A 13,791-nucleotide genomic window follows, 5' to 3' on the forward strand; every position below is an offset into this window, starting at 1 on the left:
TAGACGTATGTTTTCAGTTTTCTTGGCTATATACTTAGGAGTGGAGTTCCTGGCTTATATGGTAACCCAACGTTTACCCATCTCGGGAACTTGGACGCCTTTTTTGAAAGTGACTGCGCCATTTCACATCCCCACTGGCAGTCGGTGATGGTTCTGATTTCTCCACCGCCTGGCCCGTACTTACTCTGGTCTCTAATTACAGCGTAACGGGTATGAGGGGTAGCTCATTGTGATTTTGATTTTCATTCTCCCGGTGGCTGATGATGTTGAACACCCTTTCGTTTGCTTTTTGGCCTCATCGGATAAATGTCCGTTCAGATCCTTGGCCCATTTTTTAGCTGGGTTGTCTTTTTATTTATTGAGTTGTAAGAGTCTTTCATAGATTACAGATACCAATCCTTTATCAGATAGGATTTCTAAGTATTTGCTCCTAATGTGTGGGTTGTCCCTTCACTCTCTCAGTGGCATCCTTTGAAACACAATTGTTTTTAATTTGAGTGAAGTTCAGTGTATCTTTTTTTCTGTCACCAGTGCTGTTGGTGTCCTACTGAAGAAGCCATTTCCTAGCCCAGGATCACCACGATTTACTCTTCTGTTTTCTCTAAAGAGGTTTTCTAGTTTGGGCTGCTACAGTAAGGTCTCCAATGCATTTGGAGTTGATTTTTGTATGTTGTGAGGTAGGAGTCTGGCCTCATTCTCTCACATGTGGATGCCCTGGTGTCCCAGCACCATCTGCTGAAAAGACTGTTCTTTCCCCCATTGAACTGTCTCAGTACCATTGTTGAAAATCCACTGACCATAAAATAGGTTATTCCGAGTGTACTCCTCTGATTAAAATTTAAAATCTACAAGGACATTAACGTAAGCCAAATATTTCCATGTTTCCAGTTTGGGATCTTGTGCCGTATTATTTGGGCGTTCTGTGTATCACCATTACTGCTCACAGACCTCTTCAGGGCCATCCAGTGCTGGCCCAGCTGAGGAACGAGGGCCAGAAAGGTTGAGTGATCATTCCACGGGTCCTGCTGCTCTTCGTGGACACCGTAAGGGGGGCTCTAAACCCCAGAGACATACAGCTTTTAACACGCAGAGCTCTGAGCCGACCCTGGAGTTGGATCCTTAAACTGGCTAGTTCTACTTTAAAACTGCGTGTTCTTGTAGTTGCTGTTTCAAGTGAATTGTTCACCAGAGGCCATCAGTGGTATATAGACAAAGCTATTCATTTTGGCATATAAGGTTGTATGTAAGGTCCTCTCTAATAGCCCAAGTTCAGTGAGACAAAACAGAATCCTGTGATTTCTTTAAAAAAAATAAATAAATAAATAATATATATAAAATAAACACACACACACTTCCATTTTAAAGGTTTCTTATTTGTCCCGTCTATTTTCTGGATAGAAATCCAGCTTTAGGTCAGGTCCTTCTAAATGAAACTGCTGAGCCAGAGTCTGAATAGGCTTCATCTCTGCCATCAGATATGGCTTGCCTTATTATCATACAGAACTATTTAATCCAAACCAATGGGAAGCGAGCCCCCCCCCCCCCCGCCCCAGTCAAAGAGTCTCGGAGCTTACTTCTGGCCCTGACAAATAGGAAGTTGTGGTGCCCTGCTCCCTGCTGTCAGCGAGCGAGCGAGCGAGCGGGGAGTGGGGCGTAAATGTTGTGTTTGCTCCATCTGTAAGTGTTAGAATAAGTTATTCAGAGCTCTTAGCACAGGACCAACCAGAGTGGGCCTCCCTCCCCGTTCCAGCACGTTTTCCTGCCCATCAGATGGATGCTCCTCTGCTGGAGTCTTTGGAAGGTTCTGGTGTCTTTTATTTTAATTGGCGGGCGAGAGCCGACTCCTACGGCGCGATTTTCATTAGAGAGGGGCTGGAGCGAGGGAGTGTTGGAACAGCCCTCCAAACCCAACCATGAATATTAAACATAACACAATTACAGCTTTCGGACCAATTATTTTTCTTTTCAACGGGCAAAGTTGATGAAATACTCGCAGGATAGGAATTCACAATATCTACTGTTGGCTTCTTTTTGTCCCTGGCGTCGGTGGTCTTGGCGTTATGTTGTGCCCGTTTGTGGTGCTACCTGTGTCCCAGCATCAAGTCTTTGGTTGGAGCGCTGAATTTGCCAAGGCAGGCAGTTCAGGGCGGGGTGGCTCCGTCAGGCGTTCGAGGCAGACCCCGCTCTCCCCGTGGGAACGTGAATGGCTCACGCGGACTCTGCCATTTCTGTCTGTGGACAAGAAAGCAGAGGATGCCTCTCCCGGGAGATGTCCTATACCTGCTCTTCCTTTTTTCCTGGGGGGGGGGGGGGGGGTTCAAATCCGTTTTGGCCGTTCTTGTTTTCCTTAGTGATGTAAAATACACAAATGCTGCATCTTTTGGTGTATTTGTTTATTTTGTTTGGAGCCATCCACGCTGGTATCTAAATACAATAGGAAAACAGATGGCAAACTTTGAACTTCTGGGCCGAATTTGTGTTTGCCTTTGTCTTCCTAACAGCCAAACTGTAAATTATAGAGTATAAATATTCAACAGAGGAGCTCTTTATGAAAATCACCACGGTGAAATGGACCCCTATTAACCAGATATCCGCTGACAAGTACTGGGGCTAGAATCTTCCTCTTCACGTTGCGGTTGGTAAGCGGTGCAGCTGTCGCCTGCTGCCAGCCTGCCTTTTCCAGGGGGTCCACCTTTTCTCACAGATGCCTCAAGTGGCTCTAAATGCTGATGGAGGGAGACCTTTGTCTCCCAAGTCTGCTCCACGCTGTCTGCATCTCGGGTCCAGACCCCACGCTGGGGAGGGGGGCCCGCGGGGCGCGCCATAGTCAGAGAGTGTGAGGTGGTTCCAGGCCCTCGCCCGTGTGCCAGGAGTACGGATTTCTCAACTCCAGGTTTATGTACAGGAGCGCGTGTGAGACACGGCACGGTTTGAACAGGAACAGCGTGCCTGTGCGGCCACCGCCCAGCCTACCCAGTGCCCCCGTCGGGAACGAGTCTGCTTCGCAAACAGCATGACAGTGCCCGCGACTAGAGGGAGCGGGCACCTTTAACCCCTTCGTCCCGCTGTCTCCACTCCTCCCCGCCGTAACTGCTGTTATGCATTCAAGTGCGTCCTTCCAGCATCTTACACTCTTTCACCTAAACAGGTAACCTGCATGAAGCGACGTTTCTGGGCACTTCTCTTTCCGAGCAGCCTGGTCCTCCTCCTCGGTCAGCATTCTCCGGAGGGGTCTGTACGCACATGCGCGGAGACATTCTTCTCCCCCCCCCCCCACCCCGACCCTTGTCACACCATTGGCCCTGTGCCCTCCGTGTGTAGCAGTGGCTTGGTGACAGCTCCCCTCCCGTGGTAGAGACCGGGCGTGGCCACCGTGTGACTGCACCGGCAGTGCCCGAGCGAGAGCCGTTCGTGTCCATTCGCACTCGTGCCTACTCCACGGCGGCCCGTGGCTCCCGCCACCCTGCTTGGCGTTCGAGAGGTGATGCGTCTTTCCATCAGGTTGAAGGCCTTTTGTCTTCTGCACTTGCCCACTTTAGTAAGATACTCTTCGGTATGTCATTCTCACTTTGATGAGTGCCGAGCGTGAGCATGTGTGCCCTTCGTGAGTGCTAGAAACACGCCCGCCACTTACTATTCGAATATTGCCTCTTTGCAGTATGCTTTGTTTTCTCCGTCTGGAACTTCTTTTGGACACAGGCTGAACTGTCCCCTTCTATCATTTGTGTCTCCTAATCCGTTGGTCACATTTTTTATTTATGTGCACTCCATTCTAGGTCATCTTTCAGATTTACCGTCTAATTCACAAAGTCTTCCAGCCTATCTAATGAATTTAATTTCAGGGGCTGTGTTTTCATTTACAGAAGTTTTATATAAGAATTTTTTTTAAGTTTACTTATTTCGAGGGGCACTTGGGTGGCTCGGTCTGTGAAGCATCAGTCTCAGTGCTGACAGCCTGGAGCCTGCTTCAGATTCTGTGTCGCCCTCTCTCTGCCCCTCCCCCACTCATGCCCTGTCTCTCTCAAAAATAAACATTAAAAAAAATTTGAGAGAGTGAGTGAGAGCAGAGAGAGAAGAAAAGACAAAGACTCCCAAGCCGGCTCTGTGCTTTCAGCCCAGGGGTTTGAGCCCCACGAACCATGAGGTCATGACCTGAGCCGAACCCAGGAGTCGGATGCTTACCTGAGCCACCCAGGCACCCCTCATTTATAGAACTGTGACTTTTTGTGTGTGTGTGTGTAAAGCAGGAATCTATTCCCACCCCCTTTGGGTGGGCCCAGGTCTTACCTTCTTGCCGCTGTGTTTTGGGAAGCTCCATCCCTACCCGTAGTTCCTGAAGTTGGCACCTGGCAACAGACTCACCCCACCCCACATGCATGCCGGCAACTGAGACACCGAGCAGTGCATTTTCAGGGGTGTAATTTATCCGGCCGTATTAAGTGACTTTCAGTGGGAGGGTCAGGAGATCGTCTGAAACAGAAACCCCATCTTCTAAAAACCGTGCTAATGGCCTTGTGTGGCCATGTGTATTTGTATATGTATATTAGGTACAGCCTAGATAAAATTCCTAGCAGCAAAACTGCTGGGTCAGAAGCGAAGTATATTGTTGCTGGATATTGCCAGAACACTCCCCGAAGAGGGGTCTGTGCTCACATCGGGCGTGTGTAAGTGTGTATCTATCCAGGTCTCTCCAGCGTGGAGGGTCTCACGGGGTGGATTACCAAACTTGATCTCTGCTGGGTAGACAGGTAACCGGTGGTATCGAACTGTAGTTCTAGTTCTTAATTTCTCTCATTACCAGTGAACACATCTCACACATGTTTAAAAGCCATTAGTAATTTCCTGTTTTTTCTTAGCTTTTATTTTAATTTTGGGTTGCCCATCTTTACTTTCAATTTGAAGGAATTTTTTTTTTTTACAAGAAATTAGCCATTCCTCTCTGATGCATACATTTTCCCCAGTTTATCATTTGCCTCGACTTTGATTTTTTCCCCCCTCTGTGGGAAAAATTTCAATACTTTTATCAATATTTTTGACTTCTGGGTTTATTTGTTTAGAAGGGCCTTCCCTATCCTGAATATTCTTGGCCGTTAATTATGATGAACTCTTTGAGCCACCTGTAATTTATTTTGATGCAGTGTATATGGTAGAGATCCAAGTTGAGAGAGTTAATTGCTCTCTTAAGTGGGATCTTTTCTTTGATTACATTTTTAAAACCAGTGGTTGGTTTTAAGACAGCTATTGATTTTGACGTATTAATTTCATTTGATTCTGAGTTATTACTGAATTATCTTTGGCTGTCATCTCTAATTTGTCCCCTTCTCATTTTTTCTTTTATCTAATCAGGTCTGGTTTTTTTTTTTTTTTTTAATGTTTATTTTTGAGAGGGTGCAAGCGGGGGAGGGGGACGGAGGGTCCCAGCGGGCTCTGGCAGAGAGCCTGACGCGGGCCTCAAACTCACAAACCTCGGGATCGTGACCTGAGCCACCCAGGTGCCCCTAATTGTGTCTGTTTTTAAACAAGTGAAGTATTGGTAAAAACGGATCGTCATTTTTTAAAGCCTTCGTTAGAAGGAAGTGTTCTGTCTCCTCGAATTTGTTTTCAGCGCTCGTGGAAACGACTGTGTGAACTGCAGTAGACTCCTCGACGGGTTCTGCTTGTGGGTAGCACATGGCTCTGGACCCTGCTGTACTGTCTTGAGGTCTGGCATTGACCCAGACCCAGGGCCGCCTCTCACACTGGGCCGATCGGCAGGGTCTGGGTGATGACAGGATGCCGGCCTCACATCAAGATCGGGGAAGCGGTTTGCTCCTTCTTGTGCTGGGGAACCGTGTGCGCGGCCCCAGGGGGCCTTCCCTCCAGAGTGTGCCTGTGTCGCTCGCTTGTTCCAGGGACCGTTGGCTCCCTTGAGAGCTTTCCCCGTCTGCTCATTGTTACTTTTTCTATCCTCGGGGGTCAGTTTGGGTAATTCCCAGGAGATTGAAGAAAATCGGCTCAAACCTGAGTACATAGTGACTCAAGAAACCATTATTAAAAAAAAAAAATCTCCAAAAAAAATTAGGTCCATGTAGGTTTTTCCTGTCCAGGCACATTTTATCAGACACCTGCTAAACTGTCTCCATCATTATAAAGCTTTTCATGCTGCAGTCCACCTCTCATTCGTAGCACATACTGAGTCGTAGGTACTTGGTGATCCATTTGGAGCCCTTCTTGCTCCTAGGTGGGTTCTTCCCACATGCAGTCTGTGACTTCGCAAAGCCATCTTCTCGAGCCACGCTGGAGTGTTTCACGCATCCCTCTGTGTGCTCCCCTCCCAGTCCTTCCAGTATTTTGCCACATCCCTTTCTTTTCGAGAGATCCACAGCTAGCAGATTTGGGGTCCTTTTCTGTTAAAAAAAAATCTTAATTACGCCTTCAAACTCGGTAGGTCCACGAGGTGTAGAATTTTTGGTTCAAACTAATGTTCCTCAGAACTCTGCGTACCATTGATCTGGTGCGCATGCTCATAACTGGGAGTTGAGGACCCAGCGGGTTTCAGATCCTCTCTCTGCACCACTTGTCTAGACCACACTTCCCATGCTAGCATTAGCTGGGTCTGGCCTCCTGCTAGGCACTGGGTCTTTTACTTTTTGACTTGCAGCAGCGAGGCTGTTAAGTTCACCTGTACTGAAATTTTGCCCCTTTTAATTTTTGCTCTGTGGCTTTTATTTCAGGAACCGTGTTGGTGTTTTGCCAGATAAGGGATCTGCCTCGTTTATCCATGTGTGGAAATGCAGCATATACTTAAACAGTCATTTTTTTTGACATTTTTTAAAATTTATTTTTGAGAGAGAGGCAGAACACTAGCAGGGTAAGAGCACAGAGAGAGGGAGACACAGAATCCGAAGCAGGCTCCAGGCCTGAGCTGTCAGCATAGAGCCCAACACCAGGCTGGAACCCGGGAACCGTGAGATCATGACCTGAGCCAAAATCAAGAGTCAGACGCTTAACCGACTGAGCCACCCAGGCACCCCAAGCAGAGTCATTTTTAAAGAGGTTCTTAAATTCACATTATTACAAGGCAAGTAATTATTGTGGGACTTCAGATGAGTGGCAGCCAAGTGTCCACATATTCTTATCGTGATTTTATTACGCTTCGTCAACTACAGACACATTGCTTTCCAAATTTCGACAAGAGGGTGATAAAATTTAAAAGTCAAGCTAAATTCAACCCCAGAAAAGTGTCATTTTCCCAACCAGGTAAGGGTTTGGGTTGCAGACGAGTGTGGCCGGTTTACCTCCTGCCCTTAACAGAATTTGGTGGTACCAGCAAAACCCCTGGGCTGGGCGGTACACTTACCACTGGGTCAGCCTCCTCAGTCCGGTGTGGTCAGAGTTGAGCTTTCCTGTGTGTGGGCTCCTGCTCAGGGCAGGTGTCTTCCCTGTTGAGCAGAGAAAGCATGTGTGATGGGTCAGCTGATATAGTTGTCTTGAGTCTATCTTGTTCCGGGGGCTTTTAAATCATTCTGATTAGACAGTTGTGGGTACTGTAAACTCGTTCATTTGTCGCACCCTAGCATCCTATGACCATGTACTAATAAGGAGGTAAAAGTTCTATATCAGTATGAAGATATTGGCACACAACGGTTGTTTTTTTTTTTTTTTTTAACGTTCTGGCACAAGATTGTTGGGCATCGACCAGCACAACCAAGGATGAACCTGTCATTTCGGGCCTTAACACGAATCCCATTTCTCTTCTCTGTGCTTCTCTCGGGCCTTCCAGGGTGAGGATCCATGACTTCCGCACTGACAAAATCGCCCTGTCGCTCTCCGCCCACCAACTGGGCGTCTCTGCAGTGCAAATGGACGACTGGAAAATCGTCAGTGGAGGCGAAGAAGGCCTGGTCTCGGTGTGGGACTATCGGATGAACCAGAAGCTGTGGGAGGTGCATTCCAGGTAACTGAATGGAACAGGAGCCGTAGGGGTAGCAGGCCGCCTCTGAGCCAGTTCCTTGTGTCACCACACCGTCCTCAGCGTAACCGAGGAGCTGGCTGCGGTAAGTTCCTCTCTCCATTTCTCAGGCGAGGAACCTGAGACCCAGAGATGGCGCTGGTCACTGGAGAGGTAGTTCTACTCACGCCGTTAAAGCTGCTGTGACTTACACCCAGCCAGGGTAGGCAAGGCCTGCTGGGAGTCCCCAGCCGCATCCTCCACTCTGGAGTCCCAACATGCGGGACCTTGATTGTCCATTTCTTGGACTTGCTTTCCACTGTTTAGAAGGGCCCTAGGACTGCAAGTAGTCAGGCTTCAGCTAAGGAGGGAGCAGTGTGGCCTTTCATTATCCCAAGTGTAGGTGGGGGGCCTCACGGATGTAGGCAGATAACCTTAAGGATGCCTAACAGGTAGAGGCAGCCGTGCCTGGAGCTGACTTGAGGCCGTCCCCCTCTTGCCTGGGGATGGGGCTCTCCCTCCCCCCTTACCCTGCCACAGCCACCTGGCCCTACATGCCACCAGTTGGGGGCAGGGAAAGAGGAGAGCCTTCTTCCCAGCTGGCCCAGCACCACTGTGAAGGCACATTCTGCGACGTGGACTGGGAGAAGAAGAGGAGGAAACACACAGACGCTGAGCCCACAAATAGAAATTTCAAGTCCTAGTAAGAGAAGGCAGTACAGTCCAGGCCCGGTACCAGCGGTGGCAAGGTTAAAACAGGAATTGACTGCTTCTTAAAAGACAGGGGTGGCTAGTGCTTGCTCCCTCCCGCAGCTTCTATCAGACTACACCATCTGGCTCTGTCCAGCCCTGTCTTACTCAGCAAACAGGTGCAGAAGCCCTTTTCCTGCTTTCTGTGGTGATACGAAGAGTTGCCACCAGGTGGTGCCGAAGGGCAACTAAACGTCCTCCATGGTGGCACCTTAGAAGGAGGAAGCCCTTTTATTGCTTGGACGAGCCGGGTCAGCCTCTCCTACTAGCACAGCTCACTGCAGCTGCGGCCCTGGGGGGCTGCCACCCTCCCGTCCCGCTTTCCAGCAGCAGCGCCGCCTGTTCACTAGGGCTGGACTCCAGCAAAATCTCGTTTTCTCTCCCGGAAGAGCTGTGTTCCCTTTGACATATCATTCAAGCGAAGCCACAGTCAGTAAGGTCTTCCCCAGCCGTGTCCTGTCCTGGCACTTGCCTCCCTAACTCACTTGTAAGTGTACAAGCAGTCCTTGCCGCCGGTTAGTGGCTTGGGCCACCTGGCAAGGTCCCCATGTCCACCAGTGAAGGGCTGGGCCCCACTCTTCAGTGTCCTACCTGGAGCTCGTGTGCTCATCAGGTCCTCGCCTGCCTTGCGTGCAGCCCGTCTGGGTCCTCTCGAGCCTCTGGTCCGGCCCCGCGGTACAGCAGAGCCTCTCCCTCCACACTCAGCCTGCTCTCCCTTGGCCCCACCTCGCCGGGCCCCTAGTGAAGTCTCCCAGACATGCTTGCTTCTGGTTGGTGCCCTGAATCCTGGACTGGCGGGGCCAGGTTCAGATTCCCCTGGACTTTCGATACCGAGAAGAGAATGCTCTGTTCCGGCCAAGAAGCCAGCCCCTGCTCGGCCTGCACAGAGTTTCCCTCATCTCTGCCTTTACTGCAAGGGCCTGGCTGATGGGCTCAATGCTGAAGCCTGTGTCCCATCCTTGGGGCTTGTGACATCTTTCATGCTCTAGAAACCTTGGCTTCGTTTTGGGGGAATGCACTCTTACATTCTTAGCTAGTTAGGAAACCTCTGATAGCAGGTTCCCGATTGCATTGGACATCCTTTACATCCTGTGGCTCCTGGCTTGGAGCTGTGACCAAGGCACTGGATAGAAGTGTTTAGAATGAACAAAAGCCTTTACTCCACCCGTCGGCTTCAAGCTACTGTTGCAAAATTTTGCAGCACAAGAGCACAGAGTCCAACTATCAGTTGTAGCCCTCTCAAACGTAGGAGGAGGGGGCCTTTGATGGATCAGCCCCACACCCTGCAGAGGGGGAGCCTGGCGAACCTGTCCAGGGCCGGCCAGCCAGAAATGGGGCTGTTTTCTACCACGTGCTGCTAAAATCCTTCACGTCAAAACATACCAAGTTGGGTGGCCGGCCAGGAGACATAGGGGGCACCCGGACTTGTTAACAGCAGTGCCCAGAGTACAGAACCAAGGCAAGTCTCTGCCCCTGTTGGGGGCCCGGGTTCCTCCCCTGTTCATGAGAAGCTTGGTAGAGGGTTCTAGAGCCCCTGTACTCTAAACTTCCGAACGTAGAGGGGGCCCAGTTTGGGGGGGGCTTCCCTTTACCAGGCGCTCTCTGTTGTGTTCCAGGCACCCCGTCCGCCACCTGTCCTTCAACAGCCACAGCCTCATCACGGCCAACGTGCCCTATGAGAGGGTGGTGCGCAACACTGACCTGGACTTCACGGCCCACAGGAGGTCAGTGCGTGGGGCTGGCTTTGTTGGGGCTCAGAACACAGCATCTTGGCTTGACTGTGTTACTAGGACCCCTGGGCCACCTCGTCCCCCCAGGGTCACCTCGTACCCCATCGGGTACGGCCATTGTTTTCACAGAAGCTGCGAACTTACGCGGCCGCGCAGCAAAGTGTGCACATCGCGATGCTCCTGCCGTGGTTACGCTCCCGGTGACAAAGCCCCCTCCTCCTGCTCCATCTGCTGGGGGACTCCGTTCCCAACGAGGGGGAGACCCCCGTGCAGGTGGCTCGGGTGACTGCTGGCCTCCCCTCCGTCAGATGCGGCGGCTCACCTGTCTCTAGTCCCGGGACTGCGTGTCCGCCACGCTGTCGGCCCAAAGGACGGGAGCATTCACGGGGACCGTCCCGACGCATGCTGTCTGTGCTTCCTCTAGGCACCGCGGGCTGATCCACGCCTACGAGTTCGCGGTCGACCGGCTGGCCTTGCAGAGCACACTGCCCGTCTGCCGTTCGTCCGCAGACCCCACGGCCGGCCACGGCTATGCCCTTGCGCTCGCCTTCCCCCAGGACCAGAGTTAGGCGCGAGCCTCCCTGCGGAGCGGGGAGAAAAGCGGGAAGAACCACGCCTGCCGGATTTGGAAACTCCCGGGGGGAAGAACACGACCTCCGGTGCACTCGTCTGACCCCACACATGCCTCGGCTGCCTTTGCCTTCCTCCGCTGCCTGTTTGTTTTTCTGTAGCTGCCTGTGGAAAGCGGGAGCCTGTCGCGGCTTGTCTCGTCTGTTTTCTGGGTGCTCTGGTCCTCCTCTGGGGCTTTCTTACCACTCACGCTGCACCTCCTCCCCCCGCCCCTCCACGTCCACCCTGGCCCCATCCGGGCCCCTCTGTCCGGATACCGTGTGGACCTCCCCCCACGTCTGCACACTACAGTCCAGGGCCCTGCTCACCTGCTGCCGCCATCCTTCCGGTCTTCAAGCCCTTTCTCCAGGGGCAGGGGGGAGGGGAGGTGCCTGAGCTGACACGGCCCCCCCTCCCCTGGACCCGAGGGCACATACTCACTCGGGCCCGTCTGTGATGCCACCACCCGGCGTAGACTTGGGATCACAGGCCTGTTTCCTCCTAGTTCTTAACCATGATTCATAATTATATATTTATACAATTGCATTAAGGACTCTGTGGTCTGCTCTTTTGTCCACAACCTGTGATACAAAGTAGATTATTTTCTACATGTGTGTTGCATAAACAGCCATCCTCCACGCAGGATGGAAGAGCTGGCGGAGAAACCGCTACCCTAAACCACGGCGCTACAGCAGGGCAACACCTGGGGGGGGGGCACGAGTATGATAAACAGCCTCCATTTCCGAGGGAGGCCGAGCGGTCACCTTACAAAGGATGGAGACTGTGCAGCAGCAACCGCCCGATGTCCCTTCAAAACAGCAAAGCAGAAACTGAGAGGACCACGAAGGGAAAGTCCATCCCCAGAGCGAGTGATCAATAAGGACTCCGAGGATTTACTTGGCGGAATTTACAAGCGTGATCCAATACGCGTATGTAGTTTGGGGCCTCTTTAAATACCCGTAGACCATGCACGGTACATGAGTCCGTGTGAGGACCACAAAGGATGATCCCATCCAGGCCAAATTCCATGACCCCCAATGCAGTAAAATTAGATAAGGTGAAATACGTCCACCTGGAAATTCCAAATACTCCAGAATTGGTTCAAAGAAAAATGGAAATATGAACTCCCTAGACCAGGGTGACCATGACTGCACTGAACATCAAAACCCCCAGGACGAGGCCAGGGTGGACAGAAGCTGTGGCTCGAGTAGAAAGCACAACAGGCCAAGATAAATGGATAGCTGTCACCTCAGATAGAGACCTCAAAGGAGGGTGTTAGGCAAAGATTAAAAAACACATTGATGGGACAGAAAGCCAATAAATAGTAAAGTTTATCACAATGCCGGAAACCCCACGCTTGTACCATTTTACGCTGGACCAGCTTTTTTGAAAAGCCAAAATATACAAGTCTTGATTAAAAAAAAAAGGCACAAGGGGCTTTTCAGGGCGACAACCTGCCCACGCTGACCCAAGAGAAAGGGACGCTTTCCTACTGTACACGGGAGCAGAAAATTGGGACACGTGTGCCATTACGGAGAGTCCCGGCCCTTCTGAGTTGTGAAGGTTTCAGTTTTTTCAGATGAATTCGGTCCACGTTAAAAACCGACGTGCAACTAGACAGGACGGGGGAACCGGGAAAAGCCCCGCCTGGGAATCCTCAACCCGCGGGGTGACGCTGGCTTCCAGACCGCCTTCCTGGGCAGGAGCTTCGTCAGCACGGCCTTCTGCTTCCTCTCAACCAAATTACTTCATAAATGAAGCCGGTCTGCAGTTAGCAGATGAAGGATTTTACTTACTCCTCGTGTCATGTGCTGCTCTGACCCCCTAGTGACCTCGCTTTATAAGGTTTTCATCTTTCATAGCCTTAATGTAACTGGACCACTGGGTAAAAGACATTTTTCTTCTAAGAAGCGGGCCCTTCCAATCCGATTTTTACCTCTCATTTTGCAGACGCAGTCACCCTTCCTAGCTTCGCAGCCGTGAAAGGTAGTTGAAGAGTTGCAAAGAAATCAGACCCAGAAAAATATACCAAAACTAAAAATAGTTCTAAACTCTTGTCATTCGCGGCCAAAAGCTGGTCCAGCGTAAGATGGCACCGCCACAGGGGTTTTCTTACCTCCCCAGCCTGTTTATAACCTCTCCCTTTACGGAGAAGTGCCTGTTTTTTGCAGAGGAGGGCTTATCAGATCCAGACTCTGATCCCCAGGCACGGCAACCTGTGTTTGCTGCTACAAACTTTACATCCTGGAACGTGGGGAAGGGACCGAATTCCTCCATAAATTCCCATTTACCCAGTGACTTAAAACGCCGTGGCCCGTATCCCCCCACCCCTTCTGCTCCGCCCTCCTTACCTGGATCCCTGTGCTCTTTTGAGGAAGCTTCTTTGCAGGTTCTGAGTTCGCAGGTGGATCATCTCCTTTCCTTCCTCCGTAGCTCTTCTCCTCCTCAGACTCTGCACCCCTCCGGCTCCCCCGAAGACAGAAGCAGCTCCTGTACCACCTGGGGAGCCAGAGGGCCCCACACCAGGGCTCTTGTGTCCTAGGACATCGCCTGCCTTTTGCTTTCTACTTTTATCAACTGTCTGTCCCGATATTAAATTTTTGAAATTTGTTTCTTGCTCAAATGACCGCTTGCCCTGGCAAGGCCCCCGGCCAGCCGACCGTGGCATCTGCTCTCCCCGACCCCCGGCGTGCGCCGCCAGCAGGGCAGCCTGGTGTCACAGGCCACAGGGGAGCGCGACCACCACTCACAGGGGTTCCCAGGCCAGGATCC

At 51.2% G+C, this 13,791-nt stretch overlaps 1 protein-coding gene and 1 long non-coding RNA gene across 5 annotated transcripts in view; one reads left to right on the forward strand and one right to left on the reverse strand.

The window, feature by feature from the left end:
- Nucleotides 1-11,565, forward strand: part of FBXW8 (F-box and WD repeat domain containing 8) — a 126,545-nt gene extending 114,980 nt beyond the window's left edge. For 2 of the 3 annotated variants that reach the window (XM_045457952.1, XM_045457950.1), the window contains exons 9-12: nt 7,763-7,936; nt 10,297-10,404; nt 10,540-10,683; nt 10,835-11,565. In XM_045457952.1, coding sequence (XP_045313908.1) covers nt 7,763-7,936; nt 10,297-10,404; nt 10,540-10,683; nt 10,835-10,979 — 571 coding nt within the window. In that variant the 3' untranslated portion in view covers nt 10,980-11,565. The remainder of the gene's footprint in view (nt 1-7,762; nt 7,937-10,296; nt 10,405-10,539; nt 10,684-10,834) is intronic. The other variant, XM_045457951.1, reaches the window with a different exon arrangement.
- On the reverse strand, nt 2,302-10,863 carry LOC123587888. 2 transcript variants are annotated; one of them, XR_006707584.1, is made up of 3 exons: nt 10,733-10,863; nt 7,340-7,421; nt 2,302-6,386 (listed from the first exon to the last, which is right to left on the reverse strand). It is a non-coding gene; the product is annotated as an uncharacterized LOC123587888 (long non-coding RNA). The 2 variants fall into 2 exon arrangements; XR_006707583.1 differs by lacking the exon at nt 10,733-10,863 and having other exon boundaries at nt 7,340-7,769.
- Nucleotides 11,566-13,791: the final 2,226 nt, after the last annotated feature.

This window comes from Leopardus geoffroyi, chromosome D3 (genome assembly GCF_018350155.1).
Source record: "Leopardus geoffroyi isolate Oge1 chromosome D3, O.geoffroyi_Oge1_pat1.0, whole genome shotgun sequence".
Taxonomy (NCBI): Eukaryota; Metazoa; Chordata; class Mammalia; order Carnivora; family Felidae; genus Leopardus; species Leopardus geoffroyi.